The sequence below is a fragment of the Panulirus ornatus genome, chromosome 56, assembly GCF_036320965.1.
Source record: "Panulirus ornatus isolate Po-2019 chromosome 56, ASM3632096v1, whole genome shotgun sequence".
In the NCBI taxonomy this organism is placed as follows: domain Eukaryota; kingdom Metazoa; phylum Arthropoda; class Malacostraca; order Decapoda; family Palinuridae; genus Panulirus; species Panulirus ornatus.
The window spans coordinates 15,217,257-15,239,318 of record NC_092279.1 but is presented as its reverse complement, the minus strand read 5'-3'; the positions used below and the strand labels follow the sequence as shown (position 1 = coordinate 15,239,318).

Here is a 22,062-nt window from a genome sequence, read left to right as displayed (position 1 = left end):
AGTGAATCATAGGGTGGGGGAGGGGGCGAAAATCCTGGGAGCCTTGAAGAATGTGTGGAAGTCGAGAACATTATCTCGGAAATATGTATTTTTTTTTTTCATACGATTTGCCATTTCCCGCATTTGCGAGGTAGCGTTAAGAACAGAGAACTGGGCCTTAGAGGGAATATCCTCACCTGACCCCCTTCTCTGTTCCTTCTTTTGGAAAATTAAAAAAAACAAGAAAGGGGAGGATTTCCAGCCACCCGCTCCCTCCCCTTTTAGTCGCCTTCTACGACACGCAGGGAATACGTGGGAAGTATTCTTTCTCCCCTATCCCCATATATATTTTTTTTTTCATACTATTCGCCATTTCCCGCATTAGCAAGGTATATATATATATATATATATATATATATATATATATATATATATATATATATATATATATAGGTGTTACTGGACTCTCCTTGCTTGAGGTTGTACTGTGAGTGATGTCACCTTTGACAAAGCTGTGCCACTGGGAGTGAGTACAGTCATGTCAAAGATTTGCTCACTTCAAAGGAGTCTGCATTTTCCAGCTATTGTAAGTAGCACAGCCTTTGGCTGCAGGATCCTTGAGAAAGATCTTGGGCAACACCAAGACTTTTTCATAGAAATTGGTCTAGGGGTAATCATAAACTTTAAACCAATTCTCTTTTTGTGATTTACATTACAATGCTCTGGGAGTAGAAGTTATGTACAGAATAGGGGATGTATCCCTAAAAGGATTGATTAAGGTGTAGGAACCACTTATTAATAAGCATCATGACTTTAGGTGCTTTGACATAAACACAATGGAATGTTTTTAAGTATCAGTACATACTCATCCTTACCCTGCAGATGGGACACAAAAAGTTGTAAATACAATGATTTTGGGTTAGGGTAAAGTAGTATGTGTAAAACAAATATAGAGGAATTTATGTTTCCTAATAATATTAAAAAAGCATGAATAGTATCATATGTGAAGTATTTTGTGTTTAATATATTATACTTTATGGTGTTGCTTAGACTTTTTGGATACCCTGAAAATTCCTTGTAATTCCCTGTATTGGTATAACAAAATTTTTACTCCTGTTTAAGGAAATGATTTTTGCTATAGCAAAATTTCTATTGTCACAATAGTGAAAGTAATATTTCATTTCATCCTGAATCTGTCATGCATTCATTTTGCAAATTGTTGCATTCTTTTTGTACATCATATGTGATCAAGCTATAACATGTAATTGAGATCCTCATGAGTTAATTTGAATTGTATATATAAATATAATATATCCTCATCTAATCCTCCAGATTTGTGTGAGGATACTTCTAATTTGCTGTACATTACTAGAAATTATATGTGGTGGTTATTATAGGTCACGGGATCGTTCAAGCACGAAGAGAAGCAGAGGATCACACCGTTCCTTCTCCCGTTCGCGCTCCAGGTCGAGGTAACCAGGATTAAGGTGGTGATGGTGGATGCCAGGTGCTGAGGGTATTGGAGGTGTCATTTTGGGTGGTGTGTCTAATTGAATGATATCAGTTTTAGTAGGTGAAATTATTGTTAAATTTTATCAACAGCCTTGGATGCAAGATGATTTTCAGCTAAATTTTCGTAAACAGCTAAAATGACAATTACTAATTGCTCTCCAACACCTTTACATTTTTGATGTATCTAAGTTATCAGCTTCATTACAAGATGTAGAAATTAACATCAATTTGATTGTGTAGAAATCCCTTTTATTTAAACATTTATGAATTGGTAAAACCATTTTCAGTTTTATTGGAATGAGAGGAAGATTTACACATTTTTCATGATGCCTTACATTATATGTATAAAGTTTTTAACAAATGAAGATAAAAGATTTTTGTTTGAATAACAATAATTCAAATGTTGCCATAGATTTTCATAATGATCATAGATTGCAAGTTTGAGTATATCGACGTTCGCAAGGTACGTATGACAAGTCCCTTTTTGGTAGTTGGCTTTGTATATGTTCATGTCATGATGCTGTGACCTCTTGATTTTTAACTTTTTAATTTTAATAGTAGTCAGTAGAATGTTGTTGTTATTGATGTTGCTTATCGTAAATTCTGAGTTGGAGTATATCCACATTAGTAAGGTACGTACTGAGACTCTTTCTTTAGCTTTAGTTATTTGTGTTCATATAGGTGTCATAAAAATTTGAGGGAAAATTAAAAGGGGGTTATGCTAAGAGAATTCCCAAGGATTGTCACTGTAGCAGTGATGATATAAAAAAGATTTGCTTTGTTTAATGTTTATAAAGTTTTACATGTCACTGCAGTGTAAAGGATTTAAGATATGACCATTGGATGTAGTGTAGATGCCTTAATAGAAGTACTGGAGGTGTTAGAAATTGAAATTGTTTATAAGATCTGAAAGTCTCATGGTAAGTTATATGTAAAAAAATGAATTACTTAATATGCAGGGTAAGGACAGCCTTAGTAGAATCTTCTTTACATAGCATATATTACAAGCAAGTCAGAAACTTTCAACAATATTTACAGTGTTCCCATTGAATATTTTGTTGGTTCAAACATGTGAATTAGTTGTTTTCTGCTTAACCACTGCTGTAAAACAAGTGAAGACATTGTCAAAATAGAAAATACGCATTAACAGCTTGAAAAGTAATTACAATAATCTAACAAGAACTGAAAGAAAGGATTATACCCTTGTTATAAGGATATCACTGACAACCAGCAAAATTAGTGTAATAATGAAAATAGAAAGGAAGACATTTCATTTTTAAGAATATCATTGATAACTAGAATAATGAGTAAAATGAAAGGATATAAAACAGAAAAGATAGATCATGGTAAAACCCTCGAATTTGAGAAATAGCACCAAGAAGAAATCATGAAAATAAAATGTCCACTATTACACTTATTTCACTATAATGTTTCCACAGGTTTTTGAATGAGGTATTCTTGTGTTGTATTAAATCTGAAATAGAATATATAATGAAGCAAGTGTATTAATGTTGTATGCATTATTGTGTTACATGAGATTTTATATGCATAAGCATGGTTGGGAATTATGACTTTTGGTTTGGGTTAGTGTGAAGTTTTTGTGTGTATGCATGTATTTGTCTGTCCAGCATTTTTGCATGATTATGTATGGTCATAACATGTTGGCATTATTCTTTTTGCAGTTACACCATAGCCTTAAAAGTACTAGCTGTGATTTTACTGAAAACATCATATAATAAAGGGGGGGGGGGGATTTGGTTGAAATATTTAGATATATATCTTTTTCTCTTTCATATTTGTTTGCCATTTCCTGCATTTGTACCAAGAACAGACGAAGGAATAGCCTCATCAATCACATCCACACTCTAGCTGTTGTGTATAATGCACCGAAACCACATTTCTATGGCTTCCCGACTGCTTTTATATGCTTTGATTAAGCCCACTGACAACACATTGCTCCCTGTATATTACATAGACCCAATTTGTTCTGTTCATTGCATGCCTTATACCCTCCTGCATGTTCAAGCCTTGAACACTCAAAGTGTCTTTCACTCCATCCTTTCCTTGGTTTCGCCATTTACTTGTTCCCTTTACTTGACTTCTAAGTCTTCTTCATATGTTCAAACTATTTCAGTACATCCTCTTCACTTTTCCATATATGCTCATCTTACAACCTCACTCCTCTTGCTGTTACTTCTTATTTGATCAGTAATCTCAAAATACATATCTTTCTCATATTTCATTTCCAACACATCCATCCTCCTCCATGCTTTTTTGATCTGTGGCCCATGCCTTGTATCCACACTACACTATTGTAACTACTCTTCCATCAAACATACCTATCTTTAATAGGCAAACACCTCTCTATTACTCCTTAGTGTGCCTAGGACAAGTACCATGACCCATCTTGTGGCTAACTTAAGTTTCCACAGTTCCATTTGCTGCCATGTCTTCTCACACAGGCAAAAATACTGGACTTGAGGCAGTTTTTCTGAGTTGTTGGTAAATATGTTGTTGGGGAATTTTGTACAAGAACAGGCTGTTTTTTATAGTATGAACTTCTAATCATTGTTGACAGTCTAGAAAGGTGACACCTCTGTAATCATTAGGCAATAACAAGACCACACCCTGTTTGTCAGGCAAATATACCTTATACCCCCACCCCCACACACATGTGCACACAAGGAAAATGGTCAAGTTTCTCCCCTGCATTCACAAATGGCAAAGGCATCCCATTACCTACAGGTTCTCTTTCTTCAAACTCCTAATCCAGCAAACCTGACACATTCCATTGCCATATGTAATAACCTTTTTTTTTTTTTATCATTTACTCTACCAGCTTCTTCAGTGTCTCATTTGAATCTGCACTAGTGCTGTGTCATTAGCAAACAACTAACCTCTCTCAGGCCCCAAGGCTCCTGACAGGCTGCAGACTTGCTCCTCTTTCCACACTATCCATGAACAAATTAAACAGTCATGGTGACATCACACACCCCTGCTGCAGGCCAACCTTCACTTGGAACTATTCACCTTCCTGCTTGCACACATGGCTTATTCTCTTGATGAGAATTCTTCATCATTTTACTTTGACAGCTTTCTTCCCGCACCATTTATTGGAGATACCTTCCACAGAGCATATTTTATCAACCCTATCATGTACTATGTCCAGATCTATAAGCAACACATGTAAATCCTTTTGTTTCTTGTATAATTATTTTTGCACACGTTCTTCTGAGCAAACACCTGACCCACACATCCTCTACCAGTCCTGAATTCCCTTTGTTCCTCCCTAGTTTGGAGCTCTATACATGCCACCAACCCCTCAGTCACTACTCTCTCATACAACTTACCACACATACTTAAACTTTTACCTTTTTAATTTGATTTTTTTTCCCCTTAGCCCTTTATACAGTGACATTATACAGGCATTCTGCCAAGCTTTGGACACCTCATCTTGAGCTACATGTACATTTAAAATCAATAGTAACCAATCAGCTACAAAGTCGCCTCTTTTCTGAAGAAATTCGCCTTAAATACTATCCACTCCAACCTCCTAGCAGCACTTTGTCTTATGCAAAGCTTTTACTACTCTTTTTCTTTTCATCAAACTCATTTGGCATACCTCCCTACCCCAAACACTCTGATGTTCTACCCTTTCATCAAACACATACAGTTCTTTAAGGTATGCAGTTCATCTCCTCTTCACCTCATCTCTGTTTTCATTTCCCCATTTATCCCCATAATTGATGCTCATTTGTTCTCTTGTTTTCTCTCACTTTAAACCTCTCGCCACAACATTTGCTTATTCTTCCTGAAGTTTGATGATACTTGCTCCACCACACTCTTGTTTGCCCTATTTTTCAATGCTTGCACCTTCCTCTTGTCTTCTTGCCACTTTCTCTTGTATATCTCTGTCACTCACACTCCTTCCCCTGAATATAATGCTCGAACCCCTCTCTTTTCTCTTTCACTAGCAACTTAACCTTGTCATACCGCCTCTCAACCCTTTTTTGTATGCCTACCTTCCACCTTCTGCATACCACACACTTCTCTTGCATGTCACCAGTGCATCCCTGAATGCCTCCCATTCCTTACCCACTCCCCAAGCTTCATTTACACTTGCCTTTCGTCATTCTACACTCAGTCACTCCTGGTGACTCTTCATGTAAACATCTTTTCCAAACTCAGTCACATTCACTACCCTCATCTCGCCCATATCATTCTCTCTTTAACTAAAGCTTTTACAACCTTCACTGTTGCATCCACAAAGTAATGTTTTAGCACCCCACCAGCTGCCCCTGCTCAATTGTCATCTGCCAGATTCACCCATATATACTTGTGTACAAAGATCCTGTTAAACCAGGTATTCCCAATCACTAATCCTTACTCAGCACATAACTCCACAGCTTCATTTTCATTCTCATGCCCTCCATTTATACCCTCAATTGCCACATTACCCACTCTCTCATTCAAATCCACATCACTAACACCCTCACATCAAAATTGCCGACACTCACTTTGTTTCTTGCAAAACAATTCTCTCTTCCTTATGGGTGCTTAAGCACTAGTAATCAACCACCTTTTGTAATGCACTTCCATGTTTATCCACGTTAGTTTAGGGTACTCTTCCTTACACTCTCTCACACATTCCCAAAAACTCTTCAGTAGAAGTGCTACCCCTTCCTTAGCTCTCATCCTCTAATTAATCCTCTAGTAAAAGTACCACCCTTTCTTTAGCTCTCACCTTCACATTAATCCCAGTCTATACCCCTAATCCCTGATCATTCTAATCCCCCATCCCCATGAGCTTTGTTTCATTCAGACCTAAAACATCCTGGTTCCTTTCTCAAACATTCTGCTTATCTCTGTATTCTTCTCATCCTAAGCACATGCAAACGCATTCAAATACCCCAGCCGAAGGCTTTGAGGAGGATGAGAACTTGCTTGGCTCCTTCTGTTCCAACTATTTTAGAAATTGAAATACAAGAAGTAGAGGGTTTCAAGCCCCCTGCTTTCACCACTCTTAGTTGTCTTCTGTGACATGCAGGGAATACTAGGGAGGTATTCTTTCAAAATATACCTATGTAATTCAAATATTCACTTTTGTGCGCCTTGCCTTTATATAGAGGCACTATCCAGGCACTCCACCACTTCTCAGGCACTTCACCTTGAATCATATATACTTTGAAAATCGTAACCACTCATCAATAGTGTCACCCTATTTCAGAAGAAATTCAATTGCAGTTCCTTCCACTTCAGCTGTTTTGCCACATTTCATCTTGTGCAAAGCTTTCACTGTCTTCTCTTTCCACCAAACCATTTGTCATGACTCTTGCTCTGCATACTCCATGTCCCAAACACCCCACATCTAATGCCTTCAGCAATCCATTTTTCTCTTCTTAGCCTTTAATCACTTCCTCATGAACTCTCATCACTGATGGCCATATTTTTTTTCTTTTGTTCTCACATTCCTTGTGGTAAGTGGTTTGGTGAAGAGAAAAAGGTAGTGAAATTCTTGTGTAAAATGAAGTTTGGCAAGGACTTACAGTTGGTATCTCAAGACAGATGATTGCTTTTGTTGGCTGGTCAGTTACGACTTTTATTATTTTTTTCATACATATTCGCCATTTCCTGCATTAGCAAGTTAGCTTCAAGAACAGAGGACTGAGCCCCAGAGGGAAAATTCTCACTTTTACTATATATATATATATATATATATATATATATATATATATATATATATATATATATATATATATGGGAACTTCAGTGAAGGGTGCAAATGGGGAGGTGATAACAAGTAGTGGTGATGTGAGAAGGAGATGGAGTGAGTATTTTGAAGGTTTGTTGAATGTGTTTGATGATAGAGTGGCAGATATAGGGTGTTTTGGTCGAGGTGGTGTGCAATGTGAGAGGGTTAGGGAAAATGATTTGGTAAACAGAGAAGAGGTAGTAAAAGCTTTGCGGAAGATGAAAGCCGGCAAGGCAGCAGGTTGGGATGGTATTGCAGTGGAATTTATTAAAAAAGGGGGTGACTGTATTATTGACTGGTTGGTAAGGTTATTTAATGTATGTATGACTCATGATGAGGTGCCTGAGGATTGGCGGAATGCGTGCATAGTGTTTATTAAAAAAGGGGGTGACTGTATTATTGACTGGTTGGTAAGGTTATTTAATGTATGTATGACTCATGATGAGGTGCCTGAGGATTGGCGGAATGCGTGCATAGTGCCATTGTACAAAGGCAAAGGGGATAAGAGTGAGTGCTCAAATTACAGAGGTATAAGTTTGTTGAGTATTCCTGGTAAATTATATGGGAGGGTATTGATTGAGAGGGTGAAGGCATGTACAGAGCATCAGATTGGGGAAGAGCAGTGTGGTTTCAGAAGTGGTAGAGGATGTGTGGATCAGGTGTTTGCTTTGAAGAATGTATGTGAGAAATACTTAGAAAAGCAAATGGATTTGTATGTAGCATTTATGGATCTGGAGAAGGCATATGATAAAGAGTTGATAGAGATGCTCTGTGGAAGGTATTAAGAATATATGGTGTGGGAGGCAAGTTGTTAGAAGCAGTGAAAAGTTTTTATCGAGGATGTAAGGCATGTGTACGTGTAGGAAGAGAGGAAAGTGATTGGTTCTCAGTGAATGTAGGTTTGCGGCAGGGGTGTGTGATGTCTCCATGGTTGTTTAATTTGTTTATGGATGGGGTTGTTAGGGAGGTGAATGCAAGAGTTTTGGAAAGAGGGGCAAGTATGAAGTCTGTTGTGGATGAGAGAGCTTGGGAAGTGAGTCAGTTGTTGTTCGCTGATGATACAGCGCTGGTGGCTGATTCATGTGAGAAACTGCAGAAGCTGGTGACTGAGTTTGGTAAAGTGTGTGAAAGAAGAAAGTTAAGAGTAAATTTGAATAAGAGCAAGGTAATTAGGTACAGTAGGGGTGAGGGTCAAGTCAATTGGGAGGTAAGTTTGAATGGAGAAAAACTGGAGGAAGTAAAGTGTTTTAGATATCTGGGAGTGGATCTGGCAGCGGATGGAACCATGGAAGCGGAAGTGGATCATAGGGTGGGGGAGGGGGCGAAAATCCTGGGAGCCTTGAAGAATGTGTGGAAGTCGAGAACATTATCTCGGAAAGCAAAAATGGGTATGTTTGAAGGAATAGTGGTTCCAACAAAGTTGTATGGTTGCGAGGCTTGGGCTATGGATAGAGTTGTGCGCAGGAGGATGGATGTGCTGGAAATGAGATGTTTGAGGACAATGTGTGGTGTGAGGTGGTTTGATTGAGTAAGTAACGTAAGGGTAAGAGAGATGTGTGGAAATAAAAAGAGCGTGGTTGAGAGAGCAGAAGAGGGTGTTTTGAAATGGTTTGGGCACATGGAGAGAATGAGTGAGGAAAGATTGACCAAGAGGATATATGTGTCGGAGGTGGAGGGAACGAGGAGAAGTGGGAGACCAAATTGGAGGTGGAAAGATGGAGTGAAAAAGATTTTGTGTGATCGGGGCCTGAACATGCAGGAGGGTGAAAGGAGGGCAAGGAATAGAGTGAATTGGATCAATGTGGTATACCGGGGTTGACGTGCTGTCAGTGGATTGAATCAGGGCATGTGAAGCGTCTGGGGTAAACCATGGAAAGCTGTGTAGGTATGTATATTTGCGTGTGTGGACGTATGTATATACATGTGTATGGGGGTGGGTTGGGCCATTTCTTATGTCTGTTTCCTTGCGCTACCTCGCAAACGTGGGAGACAGCGACAAAGCAAAAAAAAAAAAAGAAGAAAAAAAAAAATATATTATATTTATATATTTTGCTTTGTCGCTGTCTCCCGCGTTTGCGAGGTAGTGCAAGGAAACAGATGAAAGAAATGGCCCAACCCACCCCCATACACATGTATATGCATACACGTCCACACACGCAAAATATACATACCTATACATCTCAATGTACACATATATATACACACACAGACAATACATATATACACATGTACATAATTCATACTGCCTGCCTTTATTTATTGCCATAGCCACCTCGCCACACATGGAATAACATCCCCCTCCCCCCTCATGTGTGCGAGGTAGTGCTAGGAAAAGACAACAAAGGCCCCATTCGTTCACACTCAGTCTCTAGCTGTCATGTAATAATGCCTGAAACCACAGCTCCCTTTCCACATCCAGGCCCCACACAATTTTCCATGGTTTACCTCAGACGCTTCACATGCCCTGATTCAATCCATTGACAGCACGTCGACCCCGCTATACCACATCGATCCAATTCACTCTATTCCTTGCCCTCCTTTCACCCTCCTGCATGTTCAGGCCCCGATCACACAAAATCTTTTTCACTCCATCTTTCCACCTCCAATTTGGTCTCCCACTTCTCCTCGTTCCCTCCACCTCCAACACATATATCCTCTTGGTCAATCTTTCCTCACTCATTCTCTCCATGTGCCCAAACCATTTCAAAACACCCTCTTCTGCTCTCTCAACCACGCTCTTTTTATTTCCACACATCTCTCTTACCCTTACATTACTTACTCGATCAAACCACCTCACACCACATATTGTCCTCAAACATCTCATTTCCAGCACATCCACCCTCCTGCGCACAACTCTATCCATAGCCCACGCCTCGCAACCATACAACATTGTTGGAACCAATATTCATTCAAACATAGCCATTTTTGCTTTCCGAGATAATGTTCTCGACTTCCACACATTCTTCAAGGCTCCCAGGATTTTTGCCCCCTCCTCACCATGTGACTCACTTCCACTTCCATGGTTCCCTCCGCTGCTAAATCCACTCCCAGATATATGCATTCATTTATATCTATTTATATCTATTTTATCCCTGGGGATAGGGGAGAAGGAATACTTCCCACGTATTCCCTGCGTGTCGTAGAAGGCGACTAAAAGGGAAGGGAGCGGGGGGCTGGAAATCCTCCCCTCTCAATTTTTTTTTTAATTTTCCAAAAGAAGGAACAGAGAAGGGGGCCAGGTGAGGATATTCCCTCAATGGCCCAGTTCTCTGTTCTTAACGCTGCCTCGCTAACGCGGGAAATGGCGAATAGTTTGAAAAAAAAAAAAAAAAATATCTTATACTTTGTCGCTGTCTCCCGTGTTAGCGTGGTAGGGCAAGGAAACAATTCCACCCACATACACATGTATGTATGTATATACATACACATGTATGTATGTATATACATACACATGTATGTATGTATATACATACACATGTATGTATGTATATACATACACATGTATATACATACACAGACATAAACATATGTACACATGTATATAATTCATACTTGCTGCCTTCATTCATTCCCTCCCGTTGCCACCCTGCCACACATGAAATGACAACTCCCTCCCCTCGCATGTGCACGAGGTAGTGCTAGGAAAAGACAACAAAGGCCACATTCATTCACACTCAGTCTCTGGCTGTCATGAATAATGCACCAAAACCACAGCTCCCTTTCCACATCTGGGCCCCACAAAACTTTCCATGGTTTACCTCAGATGCTTCACATGCCCGGGTTCAATCCATTGACAGCACTTCGACTCTGGTATACCATATCATTCCAATTCACTTATTCCTTGCATGCCTTTCAAGCTCCTGCATGTTCAGGCCCCGATCGCACAAAATCTTTTTCACTCCATCCTTCCACCTCCAATTTTGTCTCCCACTTCTCCTCGTTCCCTCCACCTCTGACACATATATCCTCAGTCAACCTTTCCTCACTCATTATCTCCTTGTGACCAAACCATTTCAAAACACCCTCTTCTGCTCTCTCAACCATACTCTTTTTATTCCCACACATCTCTCTTACCCTTTTATTACTTACTTGATCAAACAACCTCACACCACATATTGTCCTCACACAATTCATGTTCAAAACATCCACCCTCCTCCGCACAACCCTATCTATAGCCCATGCCTCGCAGCCATATAACATTGTTGGAACCCTACACTTCCTTCAAACATACCCATTTTTGCTTTCTGAGATAATGTTCTTGCCTTCCACACATTTTTCAATGCTCCCAGAACTCACTTCTGCTTCCATGGTTCCATCCGCTGCCAAATCCACTCCCAGATATCTAAAACACTTTACTTCCTCCAGTTTTTCTCCATTCAAACTTACCTCCCAACTTACTTGTCCCTCAACCCTCCTGTACCTAATAAACTTGCTCTTATTCACATTTACTCTTAGCTTTCTTCTTTCACACACTTTACCAAACTCAGTCACCAGCTTCTGCAGTTTCTCACCCGAATCAACCACCAGTGCTGTATCATCAGCAAACAACTGACTCACTTCCCAAGCTCTCTCATCCACAACAGACTGCATATTTGCCCCTTTCTCCAAAACTCTTGCATTCACCTCCCTAACAACCCCATCCATAAACAAATTAAAACAACCATGGAGACATCACACATCCCTGCTGCAAACCAACATTCACTGTGAACCAATCACTTTCCTCTCTTCCTACTCATACACATATCTTACATCCTAGATAAAAACTTTTCACTGCTTCCAGCAACTTGACTCCCACACCATATATTCTTAATACCTTCCACAGAGCATCTCTATCAACTCTTTATCATATGCCTTCTCCAGATCCATAAATGCTACATACAAATCCATTTGTTTTTCTAAGTATTTCTCGCATACATTCTTCAAAGCAAACACCTGATCCACACATCCTCTACCACCTCAGAAACCAAACTGCTCTTCCCCAATCTGATGCTATGTACATGCCTTCACCCTCTCAGTCAATACCCTCCCATATAATTTCCCTGGAATACTCAACAAACTTATACCTCTGTAATTTGAGCACTCACCTTTATCCCCTTTGCCTTTGTACAATGGCACTATGCATGCATTCTGCCATTCTTCAGGCACCTCAACATGAGTCATACATACAGTAAATATCCTTATCAACCAGTCAACAACACAGTCAGCCCCTTTTTTTTAATAAATTCCACTGCAATACCATCCAAACCCGCCGCCTTTCATCTTCCGCAAAGCTTTCACTATCTCTTCTCTCTTTACCAAATCATTCTCCCTAACCCTCTCACTTCGCACACCACCTCAACCAAAACACCCTATATCGCCACTCTATCATCTAACACATTCAACAAACCTTCAAAATACTCACTCCTTCTTCTCACATCACCACTACTTGTTATTACCCTCCCATTAGCCCCCTTCACAGATGTTCCCATTTGTACTCTTGTCTTACGCACTTTATTTACCTCCTTCCAAAACATCTTTTCATTCTCCCTAAAATTTAATGATACTCTCTCACCCCAACTCTCATAAGCCCTCTTTTTCACCTGTCTCTTGACCTCCTGCCTCTTTCTTTTGTTATATCTCAGTCATTTGCACTACTTCCTTGCAAAAATCGTCCAAATGCCTCTCTCTTCTCTTTCACTAATAATCTTACTTCATCCCACCACTCACTACCCTTTCTAATCTGCCCACCTCCCTGGGGATACGAGAAAGAATACTTCCCACATATTCCCTGGAAATCCTCCCCTCCACTTCTTACTTTTTCAAAAGAAGGAACAGAGAAGGGGTCCAAGTGAGAATTTTCCCTCTTAGGTTCAGTCCCTGTTCTTGACCCTACCTTGCAAATGCGGGAAATGGTGAATATGTGTGAATGAGTATATGGCTCATTGTGAGGTGCCTGAGGATTGGCAGAGTGCCTATGTTGTGCCAATGTATAAAGGCAAGAGGAACAAAAGCAAATCTTCAATTTACAGTGGTATAAGCTTTTGAGTGTACTTGGCAAGTTGTGTGGGAGAGTGGTGACTGAGAGGATGGTGAAAGGCACAGAACTTGACTGGGGAGGAAAAATGTGGCTTCAAAATTAGATACCAACAGAGAAATAAAAGAAGGTACTGTCAGATGCTTTACTGATTGCACGAGTGAGCATTATGACAGGATCAGATGATGATCAAAGAGAAGTGCAAAAAGGCTTAGATTCAGTCTAATAATAGGCATAAGTGAACTTGATGGAATTCACTAAAGATAAACTTAAGCGAATGACTTGTGGGTTTATTACAATACACCAGTAACTGTATAAAGGCCCAACAGAGGAAGTGGTAGAAAGTGGAACAGACTTCAAAGATTTGGGACTCATCAAAAATTAGAAATATAACATTGTCCAGCTGAGTAATGAGTGGTATAATAATGAGAATTTGTACTACAAGACATAAAATTATGAAAATGAGGCAGAATTGAATATTGCTGTCATGTTGGGGAGAATTCAGAAGCATTACACATTAAAAATTGAGGTAATAAAACATATGAACTGTTGAGAGGCTTAAAAAGGATCTCAAAATTTACAGCCTTGAAAGAAGAAGGAAAGATGCATAATAATCTATACTTGGCTAAAGTGAATGGATAAATGATAATATACTAGCCTCATAGCACTGAGGAATCATTAGTAAATCTTTACTAATAAAACAGCCAGTGATTGTTTGTCAATGTCATAGCCTCAAGACAATGACAGCTAGAACCCTGAAGCATTATGGGCACATTAATTGGACCTCATGGGTTTGATTTTTTAAATTTGGTGTCTTTGCATATTCATCATTGCCATAGCCTTGTGACAATGTTAACTAGAAACCTGAATCTTTGTGTGCACATGAAGGGGACCCCAAAGGTGTGTAATTGGGTATGATATTTTAATTTTGATGCCTGAGTGTTTGTTAGTACCAAGGTTGCATGACAATGACATTTGGAACTTTTTATGCATACTACAGGGAGCCCATAGGTATGCACTTGGGTGTGCTATTTTAAATTGTTGTATGTCTTATCAGCACCTTAGCTACATGACAATGACAACTAGAACCTTGAAACTTTGTAGACTTACTAAGGGAACCCCAAGGATGTACACTTATGTATGTTTTTAATTTAGTGGAAAAAATTAGTATTAACAAAGAAATGTAGTAGATAGATAGAGGAAAAGTGAAATACTGATTTTAGCATGGGCAAAGCTAGGTATTTTGCTAAATGTGCAGTAATACCATAAAATACCAGAAAAAAAATAGATCTCTAATAAGATGGAGACCATTCACTGTATTATCTAAAAAAGTAAGTAACATGCATGCAATAGTTTCAGAAACATTTAAAAGAAAACTTGAAATATGGTTGAAATCAGGTCCAGATGAACCCAGACAAAAACTATCATTTGGCAAGCAAGATGTGTATTGTACCCCTGCCTTTTGACAAATCTCACTGTAGGTACTTTACTTGTAGGTGGTCAAATACTCTCTCTTAGCTCATCCATCTAAAGCAAAATCACTCATGATATGGCCTTCAATTCGCTGGGGAAATATCTTGTCGAAAAAAAATCAAAGGAAAAAGTGAAAAAATGGAGCAGTAAACTAATTCTGCACATAAATAGTTCAGAACCTAGAGTATCATTATCTTGCAGATGTAGGCAGACAAGGAAATCCTAAATCCAGAAAAATCAGGAATTCCTGGAAACATCTGAAATTTGTATAAATAATTTCCTGTTGATCATGCAAAAAAGAGTGAAGAGTAATTTGATTTTCAGAATGCTCAAAGGAAAACCAGACATAAAACTACATAACTGAAGTTGAAAACATGTAAAAATCAGAAGCATAACAATATTTCAAAGCATACCTATGTGTAACAACAGTAGTTATGTTATGGGTCCCTTCGTTGTAGTTTCAGCATAAACACTTTAGGGTAGTTTAGTTTTTCATGGTAAGTCTAATAAATCTTTTACTGTAGAGGTATACTTATATGATAGACAGTCATTGTGCACCAAGTATTTTAACTAAATCAAGATGGTTCAGGATTAGCAAGAGGATGAATGCAGTATGGATGAGTAGTGTATAAGAATAATTTGAAGGTAAGAAGAGCAAGGGGGAAGGATCCATTAATGGGCAGTGGAGAGAGGTGCACAGAGGAGAGTGCAAGTATTTTCTTGTTGGTTAGGGGAAGATGGGGGCATTGGATATATGTAAGCTTACTTTTCTATCGACAGGTGTATTCCAAATCAGTAACATAGTTCAACAGTATGTCTTGGAAATGTATAACAAATACAACAGTATTACAGCAATGATTTTGTAGTAAAATTTTACTTATATCTGCTAGCAACAAGATTTGATCGTATTCTCAAACTGTGGCAAAGTTTACTATATGGTGCTGGAGCTGTCATTTGTGTGCTTAAGAAACCTACTTGTAACACTAGAAGTGGAGATGGATTTTTTGGTGCTTTTCTTAAGAGAATGGAGGGAAAAAATTAGTAAATTGAAACAATACTAAGACAATTATAGTGATGGATTACAAAAGGAATGGACTAAATGAGTTTGCAGATGAGAGAAGCATGTTTGTACAGAAAATGCAAAATATTTGCAACACCAATGTTGAGAAGTTTGGAATGAGTCGCTGTGCTATGAAGATGGCATATAGGTTACCAGAATACAGATGATTCATTTATGTTCTGTGATTATGTTTACGCACATTTAAAATATGAATTTTTAGTTTATGCTTTTCAGTTAGCTTTCCATTAACCATCTTTTTATGTTTTGGAAATGTTCTCTTTTTCAGGTCATATTCAAGGGACCGGAAGTATTCAAGAAAGTAATAATGAAAAATACACAAGAAATGTGTAAAGAAAGCTTCACTGATGCTCACCCCAGGCCAAAGCTAGCCATTGTTATTGCTTCCATTGTGGGAGTATATACATCAGAAGTAAGGTTATTTTTTCTGAGCTAATTTCTTTTCTGGTTGAAGAATTGACAAAAAGAAACACAACAGTTTATATGACACGTGTTAATGGGTATTTTTTTTTTTGTTTAATTTTAAGAATTTTTATAGAACCAAAAATAATATTCCGAGGGAGATTCATAAATATCAGTATCCAATTTCTGAGACCAGCTGGCAGAGTTATTGCCTTGTTCTGTTACTTGTTTGTTCAGCTTTGACACTTAAGAATCTTTCTGCCGAATTGAACTGAACTGTGATTTGTATTTATCAGATGGTTGTGTCATTAACCCTCTCACCTAAAAATGGGAAGGAATGTTACAAAGCTGTCTGTCTGCCTGCACATTTTGCAGTTTTATCAAGGAATAATTGAGGGATTTTGACTTAACCCAGTGGGAATGTCCCTTGAGTAGGGAAAATGCGGTTACTATGATTTTTAGGCAGATCATTTAGTGCCCCTTTAAGGTGGATGGTTTTGATGCAGCTTATTCAAGAGTGCTTATGAGATCTCAGTTTAATAATTATATATATATATATATGTATATGTATATTACTAGACTCCACTTATTCGAGGTTACATCACATATGAAAGTCACATTTGGGGTGGCTGTATCATTGGGAGTATAGTGTTGTCAAAGAACTTTTCACTCAAAAGGAGTCTACATTCCCCTGCTGCTGGAGGTAATGCAGCCTTTGGTTGCAGGAGGCCTTTGAAATGTCTGGGTAACACCAGGATTCTTTCATACAAATTGGTCCTGGGGTAATTTTATATATATATATATATATATATATATATATATATATATATATATATATATATATATATATATATATATATATATGAATGATGAAATATTTGCCAGCAAAATAAATGACCATCATAGCTGCTTGTTAAGTACTATGTTGAAAATTAAGCAGTTGGTGATATTTCATTTCATAGCCTCTTAACATATTTAGAAATTCTAAAATTAAAAGCGAGTTATCCAAGGGCATGAATCTGTGTATCTTTCATATGTCTTAGATCATCTGACTATGCAAATATGTACTAATGGAAAAATCCAACAAAATATAAAAGCTACATAAGTTTTGTGTGTCAATTATTATAACCTGAGAAGTCCTTATAACTAATACTGCATAATTACAGTTAGGTCAAGGTGAGGATTTACATGCACAGTCATTGTTGAATGAAATGGTGCATTTTGTCATTTGCACCAATGCCAAACCACCAGCAAATATATAAAAAACTAAATCTAGATAATTGTCCATACATATAAATAATTGGTGTGACACTTTTGCATACACTAAAGAACTGAAAATTGATTTTGGCTTGCCGAGTATGTAGCAGTAGAGCACTAACAGAGAATTTCCTGACCTGACCTGTGAAATCAGATATGTATGTAAGTAATATTTGCATACAAATGAATAAGACCTGCATGCAATTTGTTTTGCTTCAATTAAAAGTTTTCAAATGTTGCAGAGTACCACCATGCCTGAAGAGTATATCTTTTGCTGCTTGTTAATTTTCTACTCTTGATTGCAATAAAAATAAAAATAAGTTTAATCAACTCAGCAGAGAAGCAGCAGCTAAGGCAGTTTTATATAAGTACTACATCTGCTACTGCTATCTGGTAAATGTAAAACTAAATGAAGATTTTAGTTAGCTGTAAAGTTTTTTCTTTTTTTTTTTTTTAATAAGGCTGCAGGACTAAAATTAACATTTGGCTTTTACAGCAATAAATATTGTCATATATGTATAAAAAAATTACTAAACTAAAACAGAAAAGCTTCATAAGGTTGATATTAGATTTTGCAACTTCAATAAGAGATGTCTTAAAAGTGTGAAAAGATTGTTTTTATAGCTCTAAAAAAGCCCCATTAATCAGGATAGCATGATAGTTACAAAGGTGCTATGACCAGGCTATATGAATTTGTTTTATAACTGACTGTGTTATCTAAATCATAATGTGATAGGAGATTGTGTGCATAATTTCAAAGTAGGTTTGTTTGAAAGATATTTTTTGATAGCAGCATTGAGGTTTTAAGAGGGGGAAAAAGTGTAGCAGATTTGTTATTGTTTAAAAGATATACTTATAATTTTTCGTACGTGCTTATGGTGTAATGTTTTTCAGCTTCATCAAAAATTGAAAAAGCATTCAAAAGTTGGTGAGTGCATGGTGTATCTTTTGAATTAGCAATTAGATATTCTCCTGTAATGATGAATGAAGCTACAGTTTAGTACCATTATTACATTATGTCCTGACTGAAGACTGATGAAATGCTTGTACGAATTGGTTTGCATCATTATTAGAATGTTAATGTAATGTTGTCTAGGGAACTTTATACAATTACAAGAAAGCAACATTCAATTTTGTTTTCATAGTTAGCTCCCGCAAATGTTCTAATTTGCATTGGACTTATGTAGGCTTGACTGATGTGAAAGCTCATTTATAAATAAAAGGCACTATCTCATCTTTACCAGGTATGAATGGTTTCTCTCCATTTGGAATTTTTTCCATTTTTATTATTATCTAAAAGGGAAAACAATTTATATAATCTGTCTTTAGATGGTAGAATTACATAAAAGAACTTAAGTAATCAACTGAAAAAGACTTAAGTTAGTAGGAGTTTTTATAAATGAACATTTTTTTCATAAAAAAGAAAATGTAAAAAGCTGTTTTGGTATTTTCTCTTAGCTTCAAGTTCTTAACTGATTTCATAAATTAATCATTGCAAAGAGGCTTTACGGCAAAAGTTATTTGTAACATCAAATTTCTCTGTCAAACAAAAAAATAGGCACTTAAATGGATATATACCCACTTAACTTAATGGGGATCTTTCTCAAACTATATTTCCTTTCATAATAACTAAGCTGCAGTTATACTGTTCCATACAAATTTAGCCTCCTAAAGTAAGAAATTTTCTTAAAACAAGTGTGTGCATTATATGTGGTTATTACTGGTCCTGCCATGATTTTTAAAGCCCTTCCATATGTTCTCCCTTTCAGAAATTTTTGGAGCCATCCCTGTAAACTGTTCGCAACAACCTAAATTTAGTACATCCCATCTCGCTCGCTAAGAAAACACTCTAGTACTTAGAAAATTACAATATTTTTGAAAAAGAATAATTATCTCCTTGTACTGTAAAATTCTTTAGCCCATAGGTAAAAAGTTAAAGGAAAGAATGTTTACAGTCACCAAGCAGTTGCTCCTTTGTATAACGATCAGCAGATATAATTAACTTGAAAAAGCTGAACTCATGATTACTGCTCCAATAATGAGCCTTAAATTGTTAGTGGAAGGCATTAAGACATCTTTCTCAAAGTTAAGGTCAATAATTACGTAAAGAAAAATACGACATAATTTGTTTGTGGAAGGCATTTTCTATTAAGTTACTACTGTTCTTTGCTTTGAGAGCAAAGTGGTGCTTGCTGATTGTTTTCCAATTATGAGTTTTAATTTCTTTACAACTAATTTGTAGTACTTAGCACAAGGGCAATCTACATTCACAATCAACACTATGGCAATTATTTCAAAAGAAATAAGTTCTGAACATCATTTTGACAGTATTGTAGTAGGTGAAATGATTCTGAATATGAATTCTCTTCAACTTTGATTTTTAACCCCTTTTTGTGTGCAACTGATTTTTTGTTGGCCTTCCAGCATAAAGAAAAAAAAAAATTACACATTTTCTTTTTCTTCAAAATTAAGACAACCATTTGTAGTCTGCATGAAGCACATTCACCTTCTTCTCTTGGTTTTTATATTTGATGCAGGAAAACTATGAAATCCATTGTTTTTCTTAAGAATTAATAAATAAGCATTTGTAGTTTTGGAAAAACAACTGTGTTTTTAAACTGACTAAGCTTAAGTATCAGTGGCATATGGTTGGGGATACTGCAGTGGAGTGGTGTGTGCCACATGGTAATTTCCAAGAAAAGGCATATAACTGCCCAACATGGTCACTAGTGGGTTACTGAGGCCTCCAGGCAACTCGTACGACTCACTTTCTTTGGGTTGGCATCTAAGGCTGGCCAGCAGAGCTCACAATTTGCATATAATTCAACTTCTTGCAGGAACCTTATTTATAGTGATACCAACTGCACCTACCACCTAAATGTAGACTAAAGCTAGCAGCACCAACAGGGTTATCATTTCAGCCATTAAGAAGAGTAATATGTATTGAAATATTTCCCAGAATAGCTACAAGAAGAGTGATGAAGACCTAAAGCCTATGATCTACATCTATCCAAGAAGTATAAATTACGAAAATCTAATTATTTTTTTCAATACTTGTGGGACAGCATTTCCAATCCAGTTTCAATTTTTATATCTTGTGTTACAGCTTCTGTAGTGCAGTGTGATTTAGAAAAATTAAAATTTTTAATGTCTTTTAAATACTTTTATGATTGGCTTTATATATGGTTTTACACACTGCCATACCAGAAAACTGTGTATGTGCTTTTGTTTGTATTGCATAATGACCAATATTGATAAAATAGGAAGCCTCAACCCACTGTTATTATATATTAAATATCTGCAGTTATTTGTGGACTAAGTCTGTCTGCTACAGACATTGCTTGTTGTGTAGATATTTAGAATTTTTATTCATGTAAATGATGTATGCATCAGTTTTTTTTTCAAATGTAATCCAGTATTCTTGCTGACAGGCAATGGAAAAGTTTGCTATCTGTAGTTTTATTCAATTTGCAAATGCATTCTGTTGTGGACACTGGTTTGTGTTGGAATAAACATTTTATACATATATATTTTTTTTCTTCCTTTATATTTTTTAAGCACTTATAATTTCAATCATTAGTGCCTCCAGCTTTTCAGTTCTCTCATACATGTATTTAACTTCATTGGAATGTGCAAAGTGAACAAAAGGCTTCCACAAATATTATTGAGTCAATTGTAATAAATATTTGGATATTCGTTATTGTTACAATAATGATGCTGATAATAGGACATGCTTTACAATATCAAAAATTGTAGACATTCAACTGGAAAACAAACCTATGACAGAAACTGAATGTCTACTGCTGCAAGTTGACAGAAGGACTGATAAACTGGGCTCAGAGGTGGCATATGACTTTCTAAACTTACAAGTGCAAAGTTTTACACACTGGCAGTAAAGACAAGAAGACAAGCTACAATAGGAATTCTCTTCAGCTACAAAACGCGAGTGTGCCAAAAGACATACGTGTAATAATCTCTGATAATCTAAAGCTTAATATGCAGAGTGTGTAACAAGTTAAAAGGGAACAATTTTTTGGGCTTCATGGTTAAGGTACATGAATTCAAATTTCATAATCTAATCCCTTACTCTTCACAATTCAGTGGTATCTCCACTTCTGTGTTTAGTTTTGATTGCCCTCCTTGAAAAAGATACAGACTACAGAGTACAGAGTGAGCAAGCAACCAAGATGATTTCCAAACTAAGAATTAAATCCACTGAAGGCCATCTAGTAGACAGACGCTCATTTAGCTCTGAATAGAGGTTATTTGACATAGGTATTCAAAACTAACAAACAATCTTGATATAAGCAGCTATGTAAAGCTAGATAAGTCTGCTTTCACTTGCAGTAATGGATACAGACTTTTAGGCAAATGTTCTAGCAGGATTGTTAATATAAGGAATGATTTGACGATACGAGTAGCTGAAAGTAACACACTACTCAAGTTTAATTTCTTTAATGCCTGTATGGTATTCCTCATATAAGCTGGTAGAACCAGGATCAAATGTCTGAGTCTTCAAGGGAATGTCCCCTCTAAGCTTATTCCTCCACTCCTAGTATTGGAAAGAGATAATACTTCATGGGAAGATTTCCAATC

The 22,062-nt window shown here is 37.1% G+C and overlaps 1 protein-coding gene across 5 annotated transcripts in view; it reads left to right on the top strand.

The window, feature by feature from the left end:
* Positions 1 to 20,990, top strand: part of LOC139765930 (uncharacterized) — a 45,131-nt gene extending 24,141 nt beyond the window's left edge. For 2 of the 5 annotated variants that reach the window (XM_071693899.1, XM_071693903.1), the window contains exons 8-9: positions 1,377 to 1,451; positions 16,076 to 20,990. In XM_071693899.1, the coding sequence (XP_071550000.1) occupies positions 1,377 to 1,451; positions 16,076 to 16,112 (112 nt within the window). In that variant the 3' untranslated portion in view covers positions 16,113 to 20,990. Of the gene's footprint in view, positions 1 to 1,376; positions 1,467 to 16,075 lie in introns of those variants that run through there. The other 3 variants (XM_071693900.1, XM_071693902.1, XM_071693901.1) reach the window with 3 other exon arrangements.
* Positions 20,991 to 22,062: the final 1,072 nt, after the last annotated feature.